The 22,911-nt window shown below is 41.9% G+C and overlaps 1 protein-coding gene across 3 annotated transcripts in view; it reads right to left on the bottom strand.

The window, feature by feature from the left end:
* Positions 1-1,285: 1,285 nt before the first annotated feature.
* Positions 1,286-22,911, bottom strand: part of Tango6 (transport and golgi organization 6 homolog) — a 184,262-nt gene continuing 162,636 nt past the window's right edge. For all 3 annotated transcript variants that reach the window (XM_027933280.2, XM_071604246.1, XM_071604245.1), the window contains one exon: positions 1,286-3,732. In XM_027933280.2, coding sequence (XP_027789081.2) covers positions 3,556-3,732 — 177 coding nt within the window. In that variant the 3' untranslated portion in view covers positions 1,286-3,555. The remainder of the gene's footprint in view (positions 3,733-22,911) is intronic.

The following is a 22,911-nucleotide window of genomic DNA, read 5'->3' as shown; positions in this document are numbered from 1 at the left end:
TGAGTTGAGGCTCTTCCCCCAACCCTCACCTCTGGGCCCTTTACCTGGAATTCCTGTCCCCAGCTGTCTCTGGGGGTGCTTCTTCCCACCTTTACTCACTTATCAACTTCTCATCAAGGCCATCTGAGGATGACTTCCTATGATCTCAGCTCCCCTCTTCTCTGACTCCCTGCTTCCCATCTGCCTTCTTGAGGGCAGATGGCCTTACTGTATAGCATCTCTCACACCATTCAACCTTCTAATCATTTCACTGATCCTATTTGTTGTCTATCTCCTTCCACTTCAGTAACTGCAAGCTTCCTGAGGGTAAGGATTTGTCTGTTTTGGTCACTGCTGTGCTCTTGGTGTGTGGTGCAGCATCTGGCACATAATAGATAATCAACAGGTTGCTGTTGTTGTGATTTGCTTCCCCCGGCCCTAGTCCTTGGCACCTTGGCTTTATATGTGGATGGGTGAGCAGAGCCATAGTAAAGTAAAGGAATAAGAGAGAGATTAACATATGCAGCAGAGGAAAGACAGGAGGATATCAGGAAATGTGGAAAACTGTGTGGAGGTATGATAAGGAGCAAAGCAAGACTGCTGATTAAATAACTAAGGACTCGTAGAAGGGCAAATTTATTCCAAGAAGAAAGAAAAACAACGCAGAGAAGGGAAGATTTCCAGAATGTTCAGAAAGGCTAACCTGAACAAGCAGGCAATTCCTGGGCAGAAGCCTGGGGCTTGGCTAAGGCACTGCTTTAGGCCCATGCATGTCTCTTGTCACATGTCTCTTGTCAACTGAATGCAGTTGTAGGTCAAGGGTATGGACAGGGGGTGAGGAATGAGGAGGAAGAGACCAGGAAGGGAAAGACGGGATAGGAAGAGAGACAGGTCAAGCAAAAGACCAAGTGGGTGCTACAGGGAGTGCAAGTGTCTAGCCACTGGATAAGGGAGGGGATGAAGGTGATGTCCAGGAGAAACTCAATGGTAGATGTGGAGAGAGGGCACCAGGAAGAAAGCAGCTTCTGAGGGAGAAGAGATGAGGGGAAGCAGGTGGAAAGACACGCCTCACAGGCTCCACTGTGCAGGGAAATTTCTTGCCATGTGTCCTGGGCCCTTGCAGTTCTATGCCTTTTAAAATTCATTTGTGTTTTCATTATCCTATTGTGTTCTTTCCCAAGGACTTCTCCTCTCTCTCTCTCTCTCTCTCTCTCTCTCTCTCTCTCTCCCTCCCTCCCTCTCTCCTCTCTCTCTCTCTCTCTCTCACACACACACACACACACACACACACACAAATTTGAAAGAATTGTTTAAAAACTTGGAAAATTTTAATAATTCAGTCATGTTTAGAAGGGTTTCACTAAGGAATCTTCTCAAATTTGGTAACAAAGTCAGAAAGTCACTCTCTTAAATTAATCAAAATCAATAAAGAACTGATGCTTTTAGCCTCTTGCCAAATAGTTCAAATTAAGAGACATTTTGTAAATAGAAACACAGGGACTAGGATGCTCTGAGAGGCTCTCAAGGTTTTTAGATTAGAGAATTTCTCAGTGTAATCAAAGTGATCAATTAGGGTATATCCTCAGAACTAGAATGCATTTGATGCATATAAATTATTAAGTTTGATCAATCACTGAGAATATGCATCTGGTTGTCTAAAGTGAGTTTTGTGGACGCTAAAGAAGTCTAAAAACCAAGCATTCTTAGGTGCATCTGGTTGGTCTAAAGGAGATCCTTCCCTGATGTGAAAACTACAATCCTGATCTTCAAGACATTCTTGATTTGGAGAATAGAAACTAATGCCACTCCACTAGCTAAATAGAAATATTCTTTAAATATTCCTAACTACCTGTTCTAATTCTTTGTTCACTAAGCTCACCGTGACCCATAACTGTATATAAGTTGGCCTCTTGAAAGAGTTGCTTACCAAGAGGGTTCTAAGCTAAGATCCTGGTGTGTAATCTGGCCAGAGAAAGAAATATCCTGTTGTTAACTGGCAAATGGGCAAGTTTATACATAAATCCTTTAGTCACTTGAGTTTTCAGAAATGGTATTTTGGTTTCCCTGGGTCTGGATACCCCAGAAGGCAGGGATAAAGTCCTGTGATAAAATTCCACTCCTACCCCTACAGAGCAGAGGACTGATTAAGGAACTCTGCATTAGCCTTGTCAAAGTGTGGACAATGGGGAGGGCTTATCTCAAGTGGCCAGGCAGTTTCTCCTTTTTGTCATCTCTTTTAACTTTAATTAAAATGCAGTGGCCAAAATGTATAAATAAATAGAGACCACAGTGCTACATCTGAAATCATTTCAATAAACCTGGCATCAGGCCACCAATGTGTAACCCACTTGCCACTTGCATTTCACATCACTTCATTGTTTAAACACTCAAGCTTCCAAAGGAGCAGAGGATTGAATGCAGGACACCAGCTCTCTGAGATGCCATGGCCCCTTCCCCCTGATAATCAGGGCAACTCCTTGCAAACAGCAGCAGAGGGAATGAGAGGAAATGGCGCCAGTGGACAAACAGGGCTTACTCTTCTTCTCTGAAGATTCAACCATTCAATCAGCGAATTTTCTTTCTGAGAAGCAAAGCCTGCTCAACTTTACAACTTTCCATCTCAATATCAAAAGACCATATTTAGACCTGTTGTTCCCAGCCAAGATAATTTCATTCCATTTTGCGTGTTTTAGACACTACTTCCTTTCCCTGGCTCCCAAGTCATCTCTTACTCAGATGCTTTTTTAGGAGCAAGACAATTAGCTCTGCATGCTCCTTGTTATCATAAGGAATAATAATCTCACCATTAAAGAATACCAAAATATGTGACCTATGGGTGGCCAACTCCTCCTCAAGGAGCAAGAGAATGGCCATTTAATCAAATTCCATCAGTCATGCTAGCATTATACTTCCATTTGGAGACATCTGTTTTTGAGGGGGGGTTACTAGGAGCCTGGGGGTGCTTTACCACTAAGCTATGTCCCCAGTACTTTTTTTTTTTGTACTGTGCATTAAATCCAGGGTCACTTAACCAGTGAGACACATCTCTAGCCCTTTTATTTTTTAATTGGAGACAGGGTCTTGCTAAGTTGCTGAGGCTGGTTTTGAACTCATGATCTCCTGCCTCAGTCTCCCGAGCTACAGGGATTACAGGCATGTGCCACCATACCTGGCTCCCAGCCCTTTCAATTTTTTGAGACAGGGTCTTGCTAACTTGCTGAGGCTGGCCTTGAATCTGTGATTCTCCTACCTTAGCCTCCTGAGTCACTGGGATTGTAGGCATGAGCCACCATGCCCAGCTAGGAGACATTATTCTTTAAGTTCTAAAGTACAGTGAAAAATGTGAAGATCAATGAGATTTGTAATATTTTTTCTTTTAATGGCACATGCTTCAGGCTGGGTGCAAGATGACTAACTAGATGCTTTAGGACAGTTAGCCTGAAGACCCAAGTAATCAGTGTCATCTCAAGGTCAGCCATATTGCTAGTGTCAAAGAGGCAGTGAGGCCACCTGCTGGAAAACTTAGGCATTGCTCTGGCTGCTTGCTCCTTGCTCCTTCCTGGCCTTGAGTCAGGTCTATGGCAAGACCATGATCTTTTTCTCCAGCTTCTGTGGTGGGAACAAGAAGTTTCTCATGATCTCATCCAGTTCCTCCAGGGCCAGCTGGGCATGGAGCTTGGCCACATCATCAGACTCCAAACGCACCACGTGCTTCAACAGGTGGTAGAGATCCTTGAGGACATCTCTCAGCACCTGTAAGAGACAGACAGGGTCATGACCATCTGTCTACTAGGAGGAAACCTATAGGCTCCCTTAAGAAGATAGTGAATAGCCCTCAGGTTGGAGAAGCAGGGAGGGGTGGCTGTGGCACTTGTCCTGAGATAGGTTTCCCTTGTATTTCTCTTTACCCCTGATGCCTCACTGCATAGCTTTGGGAACTGCTGTTCCTCTTTACTCCAGGACCAAGGATACATCCCAGACATATTCCTTTAGTCCCAAACCCTGGCAGATACCTCTGGACCACAGATGGGCAAGGCTGCCCACATACAATCACTCTCAAACCAACTGACTACTAGCATGTTCTTCTCAAGTCCCCAGAAAGTCTCTTGCCAACATCCACACAGGTATTTACCTTATGAAACTCAGGAGGCTACTTCTTCAGCAATTATGCCTTTATTGCCCCTACTTTTATAATTTTTCACTGCAGTTCCATTTCCATATTTTCCCCCCATATATGTGTGTGTGTATGTGTGTCTGTATATGTACATACATTTCAATTGCCACTCTGTGAAGGGAAACAAGAGGACTGCATGGATAGACCCACACCCATTTTTCACTACCAATGTTTTGATCTCATGGTCTGATATGGAATTTGGGAGGGTTCTAAAAGCACCTGCCCCCAATACCTACTATTTTCCTACAAAATCTTCTCAGTTTCTCACTTGGGAGTGAGAACTACTGGCAAGAAGCAGGTTTCAAAGAAATAGGGAAACTCAGAGTAAGGGGGATTTAGGGACCATCTGATCAAACTTGGGACAGAAGACAATAGGTCACAAGGAGTCATTTAACTTGCCTGAAGCTATGTGCGGAGTTACTTCTGGTCTAGGGCTTATTGCCTCAAAACTTACTATTTTTTGGGCTAAGAACTATATTAGATACTTTCTATATATTTTCTAATTTTATGCAGGTTAACTCAGGGAAAAACCTGGTAGGGGGTTGGGGATGTAGCTCAGTGGTAGGGGTGCTTGCCTAGCATGTGTGAATCTCTGGGTTCAATCCTCAATGCCCCCTTAAATCAAATTAAACAAAAAACTAGTAAAATCAGGTTTCTAATTCCAGAGTCTGTGTTCTTATTTTATATTTTTATTGAAAAGCTAATACAGTACAAAAAACACACATAAAAAATAAAAATAAAGGACCCCAATTGGAGAGGGGGCGGAGCGGAGCCGCCACCCGCACCCGCAAGGTGGGCAGACCTGCGACCCAGTGGTACATGGGCGTGGTAGGAGGGGCAGGGCAGAGCTGCCGTTTGCGCTTGCAAGGTAAACAGACCTGTGACAGCCTGGCGGGTCAGGCCCAGTGGCCTGCCAGTGTGGTACACACGTCACCCCAACTGGAGTAGGGGCAGAGCAGATCCTTCTCCCACGCCCGGATTAGGCCCTGCCGGTGTGGTGGTCACGTGACCCCAATTGGAGTGGGGGCGGAGCGGAACCGCCACTCGTGCCCGCAGGGTGAGCAGATCAGTGATCAACCTGCAGATCAGGCCCAGGGGTCCGCAGGCGTGGTAGGAGGGGCAGGGCAGATCCACCGCCCGCGCCTCCAAGGTAGGCAGACCTACAACAGACCGTCGGATCAGGCCCAGGAGCCTGCCGGTGTGGTACAAACACCACCCTAATTGGAGTAGTGGCAGAGCAGAGTCGCCGCCCGTGCCAGGAACAGGCCCAGCGTCCTGCAGGTGGGGTAGTCACGACACCCCAATTGGAGTAGGGGCAGAGCAGAGCCTCCACCCGTGCCCGAAAGGTGGGCAGATCTGCGACCGACCAGCGGGACAGGCCCAGTGGCCTGCCGGTACGACAGACACGTCACCCCATTTGGAGTAGGGGCAGAGTAGAGCCGCCTCCCGCGCCTGCAGGGTAGGCAAACCTGCAACCGACCGGCGGATCAGGCCCGGTGGCCTGCCGGCATGGGACACTCGTCACTCCAATTGGAGTAGGGGCAGAACAGAGCCGCAGCCAGCTCCCAGAACAGGCCCAGTGACCTGCCGGCGTGGTAGCCACGACACCCCAATTGGAATAAGGAGAGAGCAGAGCCGCTGCCCGCACCTGCAGGAAAGATACGCAAGCAGTATCAAAAGACAAGGAAAGAAAGGACCACAAGCAATGCAGGTCAACGCAACTTTAGAAGAGGTAACAGCTGCAGCAGATGGAATGTCAGATAAAGAATTCAGGATATACATGCTTCAGATGATCTGGAGTATCAAGGAAGACATTAAACAGCAAAATCAGACAATGAAAGATCACTTCGACAACGAATTACGCAAACAAATCCAGGAAGCAAAGGATCAACTATACAGGGAGATAGAGGTTATAAAAAACAAACAAACAGAAATCCTAGAAATGCAGGAAGCAATAAACCAACTTAAAAACTCAATGGAGAATACTACCAGCAGAGTAGAACACTTAGAAGATAGAACATCAGACAATGAAGACAAAGTATTTCAACTGGAAAAGAACATAGACAGCTCAGCAAGACTGTTAAGAAACCATGAGCAGAACATCCAAGAAATATGGGATAACATTAAGAGACCAAACTTAAGAGTCATTGGGATACAGGAAGGTACAGAGCTCCAAACCAAAGGAATGAGAAGTCTATTTAATGAAATAATACAAGAAAACTTCCCAGACTTGAAGAATGAGACAGAATCCCAAATCCTAGAAGCCTACAGGACGCCGAATGTGCACAATCATAAGAGATCCACACCTAGACACATTATAATGAAGATGCCCAACATACAGAATAAGGAGAGAATTTTAAAAGCTACAAGAGAAAGGAAGCAGATTACATTTAGGGGTAAGCCAATCAGGATAACAGCTGATCTTTCAACACAGACTCTGAAAGCTAGAAGATCCTGGAATAACATATTTCAAACACTGAAAGAAAATGGGTTCCAACCAAGAATTGTGTATCCAGCGAAATTAAGCTTCAGGATGGAGGATGAAATTAAAACCTTCCACGATAAACAAAAGTTTAAAGAATTCGCAGCTAGAAAACCATCTCTTCAAAACATCCTCGCCAAAGCATTACAGGAAGAGGAAATGGAAAATAACAATGAAAACCAACAGTGGGAGGTAGGACAGTAAAGGGGGGGGGGAAATAATCAAAGAGGAAAACAAACCATGTTTAGTAACAGAAATAAACAAATATGGCTGGAAGAACAACCCATATCTCAATAATAACCCTAAATGTTAATGGCTTAAACTCACCAATTAAGAGACACAGGCTAGTAGAATGGATCACAAAACAAGACCCAACAATATGCTGCCTACAGGAGACGCATTTGATAGGAAAAGACATACATAGGCTGAAGGTGAAAGGTTGGGAAAAATCATATCACTCATATGGACTTTGGAAACAAGCAGGAGTGTCCATACTCATATCAAATAAAATAGATTTCAAGCCAAAGTTAATCAAAAGAGATAAAGAGGGACACTACATACTGCTTAAGGGAACCATACACCAACAAGACATAACAATCATAAATATTTATGCCCCAAACAATGGTGCAGCTATGTTCGTCAAACAAACTCTTCTCAAGTTCAAGAGTCTAATAGACCACCATACCATAATCATGGGAGACTTCAACACACCTCTCTCGCCACTGGACAGATCTTCCAAACAAAAGTTGAATAAGGAAACTATAGAACTCAATAACACTATTAATAACCTAGACCTAATTGACATATATAGAGTATACCACCCAACATCAAGCAGTTACACTTTTTTCTCAGCAGCACATGGATCCTTCTCAAAAATAGATCATATATTATGTCACAGGGCAACTCTTAGACAATATAAAGGAGTAGAGATAATACCATGCATCTTATCTGATCATAATGGAATGAAACTGAAAATCAACGATAAAAGAAGGAAGGAAAAAGCATACATCACTTGGAGAATGAACAATAGGTTACTGAATGATCAATGGGTTATAGAAGACATCAAGGAGGAAATTAAAAAATTCTTAGAGATTAATGAAAACACAGACACAACATATCGGAATCTATGGGACACATTGAAAGCAGTTCTAAGAGGAAAATTCATTGCTTGGAGTTCATTCCTTAAAAAAAGAAAAAACCAACAAATAAATGATCTCATACTTCATCTCAAAATCCTAGAAAAAGAAGAGCAAAACAACAGCAAAAGAAGTAGAAGGCAAGAAATAATTAAAATCAGAGCTGAAATTAATGAAATTGAAACAAAAGAAACAATTGAAAAAATTGACAAAACTAAAAGTTGGTTCTTTGAAAAAATAAACAAAATCGACAGACCCTTAGCCATGCTAGCGAAGAGAAGAAGAGAGAGAACTCAAATTACTAGCATACGGGATGAAAAAGGCAATATCACAACAGACACTTCAGAAATACAGAAGATAATCAAAAACTATTTTGAATCCTTATACTCCAACAAATTAGAAGATAGTGAAGGCATAGATAAATTTCTTAAGTCATATGATCTGCCCAGATTGAGTCAGGAGGATATAGAAAACCTAAACAGACCAATATCAATTGAGGAAATAGGAGAAACCATAAAAAGACTACCAACTAAGAAAAGCCCAGGTCCGGATGGGTATACAGCAGAATTTTACAAAACCTTTAAAGAAGAACTAATACCAATACTTTTCAAGCTACTTCAGGAAATAGAAAAGGAGGGAGAACTTCCAAATTCATTCTATGAGGCCAACATCACCCTGATACCTAAACCAGACAAAGACACTTCAAAGAAAGAAAACTACAGACCAATATCTCTAATGAACCTAGATGCAAAAATCCTCAATAAAATTCTGGCGAATCGGATACAAAAACATATCAAAAAAATTGTACACCATGATCAAGTAGGATTCATCCCTGGGATGCAAGGCTGGTTCAATATACGGAAATCAATAAATGTTATTCACCACATCAATAGACTTAAAAATAAGAACCATATGATCATCTCGATAGATGCGGAAAAAGCATTCGACAAAGTACAGCATCCCTTTATGTTCAAAACTCTAGAAAAACTAGGGATAACAGGAACATACCTCAATATTGTAAAAGCAATCTATTCTAAGCCTCAGGCTAGCATCATTCTGAATGGAGAAAAACTGAAGGCATTCCCTCTAAAATCTGGAACAAGACAGGGATGCCCTCTCTCTCCACTTCTGTTCAACATAGTTCTCGAAACATTGGCCAGAGCAATTAGACAGACGAAAGAAATTAAAGGCATAAAAATAGGAAAAGAAGAACTTAAATTATCACTATTTGCAGATGATATGATTCTATACCTAGCAGACCCAAAAGGCTCTACAAAGAAACTATTAGAGCTAATAAATGAATTCAGCAAAGTGGCAGGATATAAAATCAACACGCATAAATCAAAGGCATTCCTGTATATCAGCGACAAATCCTCTGAAATGGAAATGAGGACAACCACTCCATTCAAAATATCTTCAAAAAAAATAAAATACTTGGGAATCAACCTAACAAAAGAGGTGAAAGACTTATACAATGAAAACTACAGAACCCTAAAGAGAGAAATAGAAGAAGATCTTAGAAGATGGAAAAATATACCCTGTTCATGGATAGGCAGAACTAACATCATCAAAATGGCGATATTACCAAAAGTTCTCTATAGGTTTAATGCAATGCCAATCAAAATCCCAACGGCATTTCTTGTAGAAATAGAGAAAGCAATCATGAAATTCATATGGAAAAATAAAAGACCCAGAATAGCAAAAACAATGCTAAGCAGGAAGTGTGAATCAGGCGGTATAGCGATACCAGACTTCAAACTATACTACAGAGCAATAGTAACAAAAACAGCATGGTACTGGTACCAAAACAGGCGGGTGGACCAATGGTAAAGAATAGAGGACACAGAAACCAATCCACAAAACTACAACTTTCTTATATTTGATAAAGGGGCTAAAAGCATGCAATGGAGGAAGGATAGCATCTTCAACAAATGGTGCTGGGAAAACTGGAAATCCATATGCAACAAAATGAAACTGAATCCCTTTCTCTCGCCATGCACAAAAGTGAATTCAAAATGGATCAAGGAGCTTGATATCAAATCAGAGACGCGCCATCTGATAGAAGAAAAAGTTGGCTACGATCTACATACTGTGGGGTCGGGCTCCAAATTCCTCAATAGGACACCCATAGCACAAAAGTTAATAACTAAAATCAACAAATGGGACTTAATCAAACTAAAAAGTTTTTTCTCAGCAAAAGAAACAATAAGAGAGGTAAATAGGGAGCCTACACCCTGGGAACAAATCTTTACTCCTCACACTTCAGATAGAGCCCTAATATCCAGAGTATACAAAGAACTCAAAAAATTAGACAATAAGAGAACAAACAACCCAATCAACAAATGGGCCAAGGACCTGAACAGACACTTCTCAGAGGAGGACATACAGTCAATCAACAAGTACATGAAAAAATGCTCAACATCTCTAGCTGTCAGAGAAATGCAAATCAAAACCACCCTAAGATACCATCTCACTCCAGTAAGATTGGCAGCCATTAAGAAGTCAAACAACAACAAGTGCTGGCGAGGATGTAGGGAAAAGGGTACACTTGTACATTGCTGGTGGGACTGCAGATTGGTGCAGCCAATTTGGAAAGCAGTATGGAGATTTCTTGGAAAGCTGGGAATGGAGCCACCATTTGACCCAGCTATTCCCCTTCTTGGTCTATTCCCTAAAGACCTAAAAAGAGCATGCTACAGGGACACTGCTACATCAATGTTCATAGCAGCACAGTTCACAATAGCAAGACTGTGGAACCAACCTAGATGCCCTTCAATAGACGAATGGATAAAAAAAATGTGGCATTTATACACAATGGAGTATTACTCTGCATTAAAAAATGACAAAATCATAGAATTTACAGGGAAATGGATGGCATTAGAGCAGATTATGCTAAGTGAAGCTAGCCAATCCCTAAAAAACAAATGCCAAATGTCTTCTTTGATATAAGGAGAGTAACTAAGAACAGAGTAGGGACGAAGAGCAGGAGAAGAAGATTAACATTTAACAGGGATGAGAGGTGGGAGGGAAAGGGAGAGAGAAGGGAAATTGCATGGTAATGGAAGGAGACCCTCAGGGTTATACAGTGGAGGAGGTAGAGAGAGAGGAGGGGAGGGGAGGGGAGAGGTGGGGAGGGGGGAGGGTGGAGGATGGGAAAGGCAGCGGAGCACAACAGACACTAGTATGGCAATTTGTAAATCAATGGATGTGTAACTGATGTGATTCTGCAATCTGTGTATGGGGTGAAGGTGGGAGTTCATAACCCACTTGAATCAAAGTGTGGAATATGATATGTCAAGAAATTTGTAATGTTTTGAACAACCCACAATAAAAAATTAAAAAAAAAATAAAATAAAAAAATAAAATAAAAATAAATTAAAAAACCCCACACACCTACACGTTAAAAAATCAGGTGTGATGGCACATGCCTGTAATACCAGTGGCTCAGGAGACTGAGACAGGAGGATTGAGAGTTCAAAAACAGCCTCAGCAATGGTGAGGCGTCAAGCCACTCGGTGATTTCCTGTCTCTAAATAAAATACAAAATAGGACTGGGGATATGGCTTAGGGGTCGAGTGCCCCAGAATTCAATCCCTAGTAGCCAGAAAAAAAAAAAAAAATCAGGCTCTTGGGGCTAGGGTTGTAGCATAGTGGTAGAGCACTTGCCTAGCATGTGTGAGGCACTAGGTTCGATTCTCAGCACCGCATATAAATAAATAAAATAAAGGTCCATTGACAACTTAAAAACAAACAAAATTCAGACTCTTGCTGGGTGCAGCGACACATGCCTATAATCCCAGTGACTCTGGAGGTTGAGGCCGGAGGATGGCAAGTTTGAGGCCAAACTCAGCAACTTAGTGAGGTCCTAAGCAACTTAGTGAGACCCTGTCTCTAAATAAAAAAATAATAATTAAAAAAAATGGCTAGGAATATAGCTCAGTGGTAAGGTGTCCCCAGGTTCAATCTCTGGTATCAAAATAAATATTAAGTAAATATATACATAACTAAATATATATATTTTACAAATTTTATATATATATATTTTATTCAAGATTCCTGAGAGTACACAACCTCCTCTCCACCCAATGCTGGGGATCAAACTCAGGGTCTTTTGCATACTAAGCACATGCTCTAGTACTAACCTACACCCTCAGTGTCCCCTTTTGTACCTTTTTAATATTGTTTTTTATGAGATATTACCTATTAAAAATGATTAGGTGCTGGCTGTGGTGGCACACTTTTTTTTTTTTTTATTTTTTGGTACTGGGAATTGAATTCAGGAGTACTCAACCACTGAGCCACATCCCCAGCCCTATTTTGTATTTTATTTAGAGACAAGGTCTCACTGAGTTGCTTGGAGCCTCGAAGTTGCTGAGGCTAGCTTTGAACTCGCAGTCCTCCGGTCTCAGCTTCCTGGGCCACTGGGATTACAGGCATGTGCCACCATGCCCAGCCTGGCACATTTTTAATGATAGCTACTCGGAAGGGCAGGAGAATTGTAAATTCAAGAACAGGGCTGGGGATGTGGCTCAAGCGGTAGCGCGCTCGCCTGGCATGCGTGTGGCCCGCGTTCGATCCTCAGCACCACATACAAACAAAGATGTTGTGCCCGCCGATAACTAAAAAATAAAAAATATTAAAAATTCTCTCTCTCTACCTCTCTCTCTCTTTAAAAAAAAAAAAAAAAAAACAGCCTCAGCAACTTACTAAGACCCTGACTCAAAATAAAAAATAAAGATGACTAGGGAAGTAACTCAATAGTAAAGTGTTCTAGGTTCAATCTTTAGTACCAAAAAATAAAAATAAGTAAATAAATAGGCATACATTTAAGTGAATTAACTATTAGGTAAAGACTGTTAAGTCCATTTAACAGAATAGAACCTATTCTTAAAAGGCTTACCATCAGGAAAGGCAGGAAAGAGAAGACAATGTGCACACAAAGAATTTAGAACTGAACATGGTAAAGGTCCTAAGACAGCAGAGAAAGTGATTAGAGTTCAGAGGAAAGGGAAGGCACATTTTAGGAACAGTTAATGAACTGGAAATGGCAAGTATAAATGATGAGAAATGAATTTGATGAGTGACAAGCATGTGGTCTGGACCCAAGGTCCGCAGGGCATTTCACATAAGCATACTAAGTGTGTGGCACCACATCTTGGACTTGCTATAGGAATATACAGCAAGCCTTCCTATCTTTTGAGGACCTTTGTGGTGTGGTTATTGGGGAAGGGGAGGAAAGCAGGTGATAAGGCTACCCAGGACTTGCCTTTGCCATAGCTGGTTTCCCTCTGGCTGCCTGTGACCAGCTGTGTGGACCTTCTTAATTTCCTTTCCTGAGCGAAGCTCCTTCCTAGGTCAAAGCCCTTGCATATGCTATTACCTACTGGAAGACTTGTGCTTCCTCTTCACCTACAACTCTTCCACCCTCTGCCTAAATTCCCATTGAGTCCTCAGGGATTCCTTCCCTAGCCCTACCTGCTAAGCCCTTCTTAAGCCTTCTTCCTGTGGTTCTGTTTGTAGCCCCTATCACAATCATGATTTAAGTATTTATTGGGTGATTTTATTTATTTATTTGTGCTGGGGATTAAATATTATATAATTTTAAAACTTTCTCCTTATAAATCATAGGTACTATTGACACTGAGGCCAGATCTTGCCTTTTTCACTCTGGTATAGCCACAGTGCCTCATATCTGCACATGGCAGATGTCATAAAATACTCATGAATGAAGGAAGGCATGTATGCCATTCCTGGCCAGTCTCTGACTTTGTAAAAGCCCAAATTCTAAGAATATCTACTGAACAATGCCAGACAACCGGGGCTGGCTTCATGAGTATGTGACCTGTGAAGTTACACTAGATTCTATGGTAAGGGGCCCCATGCTGCTTGGTTTAATGATATACTGTTGCAATCTTGAAGTTCTTAATAATTTTGTCTTTGAACTTTTGTTTTGTAAGTGAAGTTCAATGGACAATGAAGCATGAATGTGAGCAGAGATTGTGCTATTTGCATGTCAGTGCATTTGCCTATAGGTCACTGTGCCCTATAAGCACAGAATTCACTCACATGTGGGACAAGACTCAAGCCTGTTATATATTTACAATTAAGCAAATAGAGGCGCTGACAGCCTGGAGAGGCCATACTTTCCATTCCAACTAGAACTTGTTTCTAACACAGAAAGACGGCAACAGCTTTCTAAGAAACATGGATGACCAAGGAACCCTATCAATCCTTTTTTACTCATTTATTGCCATATTGAAGCCAAACATTTAAACCAAAAAAGATGACACAGAGGCTGGGGATAAAGCTCAGTCGGTAGAGTGCTTGCCTTGCATGAATAGAACCCTGGGTTCAATCCCCAGAACCACCAAAAACAAAACAAAACAAAACAAAAAAAACCCAAGAACAGATGGAAGAAGGACACCTAGAGTGTTTTTTTTTGTATTGAACGCAGGGATGTTCTACTACTGAGCTAGATCCCCAGCCCTTTTTATTATTTATTTTGAAGACAGGGTCTTACCAAGTTGCTGAAGCTGGCCTGAAACTTGGTATCCTATTCCTCAGCTTCCTGAGTAGCTAGAATTATAGGTGTGTGCCGGTGTGCTGGGCTCTTTCATTTCTTGTTATCATTAAAGCAAAGATAGTGTTGGTAGCAGGTGCATGTATCATACAAATTCTGTAATTTTCGTGATTCTGCGTACAAGTTAAATGTTCTTATATTTGCATTTAAAATTGGCATCTCATAAAATAAAGATGAGCAGTAAAACTGATGCTGGTAATTTCACATTTTAGTTTCTCTCTACTTAGAATAACATTAATAGCAAATAATAAGAACATGACAAGTTGAGAGGGAAACTGTGGAAAAAGGAAAAAACTTCATATTTTATTACATTAAAGGAATTTTTTTCTTTTTCTTTTAACATTTGATTTTGCACTGGGCTGCACAGATTATAGTCAGCCCTGCAGACCACTCTCAATGAATGTTCCTTGTCCAATGTCACCATGTTAAGAGCCTCGGTCCTAGGAGCCAATCTCACAAAGATGCTGCCAGATGCTTGCAGACTAATTATCTCAGACTTTTTCAGAGAGCTGCAGAGACAGAATGGGAGTTAGGTCTCCTGGCCCAAACTAGGACACTTTCCTGCCTGGCCTTTCATAACCTATCTTTGGGGTGAGAAAGTTTTTTCCTCCAGGCAGAGAGTGAAAATGAGATGATTCCAGGAAAGACAATGACTCGCTGCAGCACCGCTGCAGCACCCACCTCACCATTACTCACTCATTCGGTAATCATTATTCAGGGCCTCCCTTGGGCCCAGGTAGTGTGCTGGTGACAGAAAAAGATGAATAATGCATGCACTGCCCCTCTGGCAGCCACAGTAGGGCAGGGAGACAGGCACACACCACACAGAGTGGTCTCCACTCTGAGAGATGCACATAATTTTGTGGAAGTGAAGGAAGGCATTTCATCTCTGGAGATGGGTGGTGGGGGAGGAGCAATGTCCTGTATATGAGAAGGCCTTCATTCTCATATTTATTGGGTGGCGACAGGGAAGATTTGGCAAGCCCCCTCACCTCCAAACCACCTCAAACAAAGGCAGTTTCTAAGTAAAACCAGCTTGAGATGCTCTTCTACACTTTCTAATGAATTACAGCTCAACACATCTCACAGAAATTCTAGAGTTTCCACTGTTTATTACATGCTCATCTTTTGTCCCAACCCTAGAGGAATCTTTCACCTGGTGAGAAGCACATTAGAGATTTTTTTGCCCAAGCCTTCTAACATTCAAAGTAAGGTGGCTTTGCCTTGACAAAGCGGAAGTTCCCAAGAATTCTGTTCTTTCTTGGGTGTGGGTAGGAATTTTCCCCTCGGGCTCTGCTGTGTCCTTAAAATAACAATAATACATGTGCAAACACCACTTCATCCTTGAGGGGTGCTGAGCTCCTGTCAGCAGGCACCGGATCTCCTTTTTAGGTAACAGGGTTAAGCAAAGGCTCCTTCTTAATTAATGGGTCTATCTTAGCAACCCACCCTTGTAAGCTTTCCCCAATCCCTGTAAATTTAGGGATCCCACACATCACAGGACTTCCTCTGGACTCCCCAAGGATCAAAGCTTCCTGCCAGCCAGGATTGTCACCAAATCCCATGGATCAGGGGCTGAATACAAGGAAAGTTCAAAGGTAAAGTCATTCACAGGAGCCTCTGAGGTGGGCAGGATATAGGCAGAGGCACCCTCTCATTAACACTTCAACACACCTGCCATTCATTCCCTTCTGTATCAAGCCCAAGGATTCCCCAGGGAAAGGGGGAGAGGGAGGGGTGTTTGAGTGGAGGTGGCTGCCTCTCATCCAGGTAAGAGCTGGTTCAGTTTAGTGTAGCAGGTGGTTGAGAGAAATATTTTCTTCATCTAAGAAATTTCTTTGTCCAGGGATACCCCCACACCCCCACCTTTTTTTTGGTGATGCTGGGAAATCAAATCTTGGGCTTCATGCATGCTAAGCATATGCTCAATCACTAAGTTATAAACCCCTAGCTCCTGGCTAAGGATATCTTAGAGAAGTACTCAGATTCTTTCACTGGAAACTCTTTGGAAGAGGCTGGGGTATCTTATCAACAGAATTTAGAGAATGCAGTGTCATGTGGGATACATATAGCTCTCTCTTTCCAGGTGCAGGTTCCCTGAAACACACAAAGCTGAAATTTCAGGGAGGACAGTGTTAGGGTTAGATGTGGCTGAGAAAAGACCAGAATAGGCAGAGCTAATTGAAAAGGAAACAGTGTGAGAAAAAGGAAAAAAAAAAAAAAAAAAGAAAGAAAGAAAAAAAAAAAAAAACCTGCCTTAGGCACACAGGTGCACTTTCAATAGAAAAGCAGGAAAACAGTTTTGACTCTTTCAATATGCTGGACCCGGAACATCCTGAAGTGGTTTTTTCTTTGAGTTAAAATCAGAAGAAGAAATAAAAGGCAGCAACCTTTCTTCTTTTTAGTTCTAAAATATATTTATTTGCTTATAAAACCAAATAACCACAATCCAGAATATCTGGAAAATAGAGGAAGAAAAAACATGTCTCTAGTCATGCTATCTCCCTAACATGAGCTCCATTAGTATGGACATTTAATAATGAAGAGATTCATTTATATGAATAAACTATGCCTGGTTTATAAATTTGAGGCCAGCCTCAAAAAAAAAAAAGGTTGGGGGGGGCTGGGACTGGGGCTACAGCTTGGTGGTAGAGCACCTCCAGGTTCAATCCCTGGTACTGCAAAAAGAAAAAAATTTGTATATTTCATGGTGGTTTTACTAATGAAACTTAGGTTCATAGAACTGCTATTCTTTTGTCATTGTTAAGTGGGATCAACAAGATACAACAAAAATGATTACAAACACTCAAAAATGATTACCTCTCACTCTCTCTTAAAAAAGAGCTTAGAAACTTTCCATATGGAATGGCCTGACAAAAACTTAAAAAAAAAAATGATTACAAACAAGCCACTTACAGAAAGAAGTACTCATAGAAAGATGTGTTAGCAGAGGCTTTTCCATTTATAATTCCTTTTTTTTTTTTTTTTTCTGGTAGTACTAGGGATTGAACCCAGGGCCTCATGCATCTAGGGAAGCACTCTACCCCAGAGTTCATCTGTAATTTCTTAATATTTGAGGGAGAAATGGGTTCCTAAATACATAAGGATAAAAAGTTAAATGCTAGCATACTAATTGTAGTTAGAAATTCAATTTTTTTTAGAACCCATACATGAGGCAAAAAAGATCAAACGGAAAGAAAACTAAATTCCACACAATCCCATCAACCACCAATGTGGTTATCCTTGTGGCTAAGAAATAAGTACTGGGTACAAAGAGAAAAGAATAACAGGAAGTTAGACATTGAAATAAAAACCAGGGAGCCAGGCGCAGTGGTGCACACCTGTAAATCTCAGTGACTCCAGAGACTGAGGTAGTAGGATTGCAGGTTCAAAGCCAGCCTCAGCAACTTAAGTGCCCTCGAAGCAACTTAGTGAGACCCTGTCTCAAAGTAAAAATATACAAAAGGGCTGGAGATGAAGCTCAGTGGTAAAGTCCCTAGGTTAAATTCCTAGTACCAATAAACAAACAAACATCAGGAGAGGACAGGGGAAGGAGGTGAACTGGAGACTGTCCTGGCAGAGAAAAAGTTTCTCTAGATTGGAACCCAGAAGAGGAAGAGAACCCAAGATCTGATTTCTTCAGTTTAAAACACATGCTGGAACAAGCCTTGGATGTAATATGAATCTGTCAAGAAGCTACTGACTTTTTTTTTTTAAGATAATGGGTCTCAATATGTTGTACAGGCTGGCCCTGAATTCCTGGGGTCAAGTGATCCTTCTGCCTCAGTCTTCCAAATAGCTGGGACCACAAGCATGGGTCGCTGCATCTGGCTTTTGTCCAACTTCTAAGAACCCTCACTTTGACCTCTGTGCCTCCATGTCAAAACCTATGTGATTTTGTGTCTGAGAGAAGTGAAAATGAATGGATGAGACTAGTTTTGGAGCAAGGAGTCCAGGATCAACAATAGAGAACAACTAGGCAAATATGTCCCAAATTGTGTGCAAGAGACTTGTGTTAAGAATTCTGGTTCACCAGGGACAGTATCTCAGGGGCTTACACCATGTGGGGGAGGCAGACATGTAGAGCTGAACCCAGTGGGCTGAAGGCGAACAACCTGTAAAGTGAATCCTGGAGCTTCCAATCCTTAGCTAGGGAATCTTGAGCAAACAGCTTTCTGCCTCAGAACCTTGGTGATCTCACTTATAAAATGGAGTTAATGCTGCTTCATTTTGAAGGTTGTTATAATAATCGACATCTAAGGATCCAAGCACAAGGACATGGTGGCTGCTAAGTAAGTGGTAGTCTGTCAGTCTCCCCGACAAATACTGAGATCCTGTGAGGCCAGGGCAGTGTCCAACTTGTTATTCTCATATCACTAAACCCTAGAACAGTGCCTGGTAAATCTTTGAGGAATGAATGAACAAACGAATGAATAATGACAGCTAATACTTACATAGTACTTAGTATTTGGTATGTGCCAGGTATGGTTCTAAATATTTTATTTATATTAACTCATTTAATCCTCACAATGCAATGAGAGAGATACTATTACTATCTCCAATTTCCTCAGGACCAATTGCTAGTAATAGGCGGAGCCAGGATTCAAACCCTGGCAGTGGGTCTCTTTGGCCAGGTCTCCCATGTAGTTGGGACCATTTTATCCAATTTCTAAGAACTCTCATTTTGTCCTTTGTGCCTCTTGTCAAAACCTAAGAGCTAGTGTTCTTTTTTTTTTTTTTTTTTCTTTTCAGTGCTGGAGACTGAACCCAAGGCCTCACACATGTAAGGCAAGTGCTCTACCCCAGCCCATTTTATTTTAAGAAAAGTTCTTTCACTAAGTCACCTAGGCTGGCCTTGAACTTGTGATGCTCTTGCCTCAGCCTCCCCTGCAGCTGGGATTACAGGTGTGCACCACCATACCAGGAGAACCAGTGTTCTTCATTAACAACCACGCTATTTTGCATCTCCAAGTGGTTGTGATTTTTACCACTATGAAGTGGGGAACATGAAGCACATATACTGCCTACCTTACAAGTTTGTGATAGGGGCCAACAGAGATAAAAATACATGAGAGTATTTTGCTATCAAAAGTAAAATGATACATAATTCAAAGTATTATTACCATCACATTGAGGAAATATGGTTCACCATTAAGGAGCTAAGGGGAAAGGTACATCTCAGAAAAATAATAGGGGACAGAGCCAATAAGTGAATGGGAGCTAAAAAAATGGAGAGAGGATAAACCAGGAAAATAGACTCGATGCTGAGCGCAGCACAGGGGCCAGTGTGGGTCAGGTGGCAGTAGTATCAGGACACTCTGATTGTGCTGCTGTGCAGAATTTAGGCACTGGGAGGAATTCTGCTCAGCAAGCAGGAAGGAGATGGACTCAGGGTCTGTGAGGCAAGTGGCCTCTCTAAGATAATGGACAGGAAACAAACTGGGGGAGCAAAATTGAGGCAGACAATCTGGACCTCATTCAGAGAGCTCTGGCCTGAAGGGGAATAATGCTTCACTGATAAAACCCAAACCTCACTTTGATGGGTCTATGAAAAAGAAATTAGGGCCAATTCAAACAGAAAGACCAGGCTTTTGAGACACTTCACTGAAAGCACTGGGAGGGTCAGTAAAGAAAGGCAGGATTACAGATGTCGAAGGAATTTCTATCCATGCCTGATGGATAGAGAATCTCACACACACTGAAGTCAAGGGTGGCATTTTTACCAATTGGAGGTTACTAAGCCTTACAAAAACCTTTTATTTTCAAAGTATTTTTCTCTGCTAGACCTAGAGATAAATGGCACTTTCACCCTTTCTGGATGTGTCTGGCTGTTAAGTGGGGAGAGCATCCCAATTGTGAACTGGAGATGGAGTGGGAAGGGGATGGGGGATATTGCGCATGATTTTTCTTTCTTTCTTTCTTTTAAATTATTTTTTAGTTGTAGTTGGACATATACCTTTATTTTACTTATTTTTATGTGGTGCTTAAGATCACACCCAGGGCCTTGCACGTGCTATCACTGATCCACAACTCCAGCCCCTGTGCATGATTTTTCATTGACGAGTAAGGGAGAAACATTTAACTGGTCAAATGCCAAAAATGTAACAGGGATACAGACAGGCAAGGCAGTTTGGGAAAAGACGAAGATCACAGCTGGCAGTTAGCCCCTGGTAGGAGTGACAGCTCAGGAGTCCTAAACAAAAAGTAAGCAGTCAAGACTTCCTGACCCAGCGCCTGCTGAGACAAGCTACCAAGGCTTCACCAGGTCACAGACCCTGTAGCTCACTGCGGCAGGGATGTGAGTAGCAGCTGCAGTAGAACAGTAGTGGCAGCAGTTTTCAGAATGTCTTTAAATAGCAATTTGAGGAAGGCGGCAGCTTTCCTGCACCCACAAAGGCACTGAAATAGAACAAAGGTAACTAGGAAAATGGCTGGAGCCTGTGCAAAGGCAGTGGGCTGAGGCTTGTTGAGGAAGAGATCAGCAGCAACAACCCCTGAGAAGGTGATTGCAAGCACAGCTTGCTTGCTTGCTTTTTCTTTTTTAATTCTCGTGTGTGTGTGTATGTGTGTGTGTGTGTGTGTTATTGAGGCTTACCCTGGAGCACTCTGCCACTGACCTGCACCCCAGCCCTACTCCCCCTTTTTTTGAGACATGTTCTGTTGCTGAGGTTGTCCTCAAACTTACACTCCTCCTGCCTTAGCCTCCTGAATCATTGGGATTATAGGCATGTGCCACTATGCCCTAGCCTTCAAAGTATATTCAATTACTATGTCAGGAGGACAGGCTACACTGTCTCTGGCCATGAGGATCTCTCCATGCAGACACCTGCTTGAGGGCAGCACAATCCTATTTCTTTTCTTCACCTAAACCTCTGGTGTGGAACTAGACAGCACCTGAAAATGGCCATTGCTATCACTTATTGAGTGGGTACTACACCCAGTCACTGTATGCCCTTTCCATACAGTATCTCATCCAGTCCTATGAGGTAGGTGTTATTAACCCCAGTTTATAAATCAGGGAAAGGGGTTTAAAGAGGTTTAGAGATTTGCTTGAGGACACACAGCTAGAATCCAAATCTGCATCTGTCAGGTTAAGCTCCATAACCTTACTTTTAAACATGCATATTACTAGTAAATTTTATATGCAGGAATATACCATGGGGGGAATTTGGTCTTTCCCTTGTATCATCAAACTTGTTTATTTTGATGGTGCCTGGCTGGTGAGGGAAAAGGGGGAGCAGCAAATGGGCTAGTGGCTGATTCTAAGGCATTGGTTTCCTTTGGGGTGCTAGTTTACCCTGGTCACACAACCTTGAGTCTAGCTTGAGTTGGCCATGCTCTATGGGTAGGGGAAGTGTAGGCCATAGTCTTAGAGCATTTGCTCAGTGGAATTTGATGCTCTGTGTAGGATGATTTAGGAATATAAAGTTATAGTTAGATCAAAAGCCAGAGAAAAATCAGTAGTGCTGAGACATCCACCAGAGGCTCTGGCAGGATCTGTATTATGTGCTAATCTATAGATGGCATGCACCATACTGAGGAACACCAACTCCACCCCAACCAGAAAAGTACAGCTACACTGCCCAGAGGGTCTACCGTCACTTCTGAGTGATAAAACATGGTTTCTAATCAGGGATTCCCCACTCTTGCTGCACATTAAAATCCCCCGAAGAACTTTTTTTTTTTATATTTATTTTTTTTTAATATTTTATTTACATTTTAGTTTTTGGCAGAGACAACATCTTTGTTTGTATGTGGTGCTGAGGATCGAACCCGGGCCGCACACACGCCAGGCGAGTGCGCTACCACTTGAGCCACATCCCTAGCCCTATATTTATTTTTTAGTTTTCGGCGGACACAACATCTTTGTTGGTATGTGGTGCTGAGGATCGAACCCAGGCAGCACTCATGCCAGACGAGCACGCTACCGCTTGAGCCACATCCCCAGCCCCCCCGAAGAACTTTTAAAATGCCTGAGACTCACCTTACAGCTAAGACTCAGAATCTTAGGGGCTGAACTTAAGCGCTTTTTTTTTTTAAAGTTTCTTTTTATGCTCCCCAGCTGATTTTAATAACCTAATAACACTTAGGTGTTCCCCAGGAAAACTCATAATCTAATAACAGTAAGGATGCAGTAGGGCAGAAAGTTGGGGAAAAAACACTGGATAGGAGACTTTGTAGGAAATACGCCATGGTTTCAAAAGAAAAGGTCACTGTCTTGGCTCTGCTTATGAAAAAAATCTAAGCATCAATTACACAACCTATTGTACTTTCTTAGTTATCAGCAAAGAGGCTTTCTTTTCCACAAAGTGGGAGTGGTCAAAATAATTTTTCATTTTTTTGGCAATTGGAAGACTTTATATTAAAACAAAATTAAGTCTATCATACACATTAAAAATATAAGAAGTTTCATGAAGACATGAAGCTTCCAATCCAGTTTTTGTAGCAACTTTTAGAAAGAGAATTACATATAAATACAGTACACTTTACAGTTCCCAAACTTCATAATTCTATACTGTGATTTATATAGCTTCTCTTTATATTTGACATATCCCACCTT

The sequence above is a fragment of the Marmota flaviventris genome, chromosome 18 (assembly GCF_047511675.1).
Source record: "Marmota flaviventris isolate mMarFla1 chromosome 18, mMarFla1.hap1, whole genome shotgun sequence".
NCBI lineage: Eukaryota > Metazoa > Chordata > Mammalia > Rodentia > Sciuridae > Marmota > Marmota flaviventris.
Note: the sequence above shows the minus strand (reverse complement) of the source record. Positions and strands in the feature narration are given on the sequence as shown.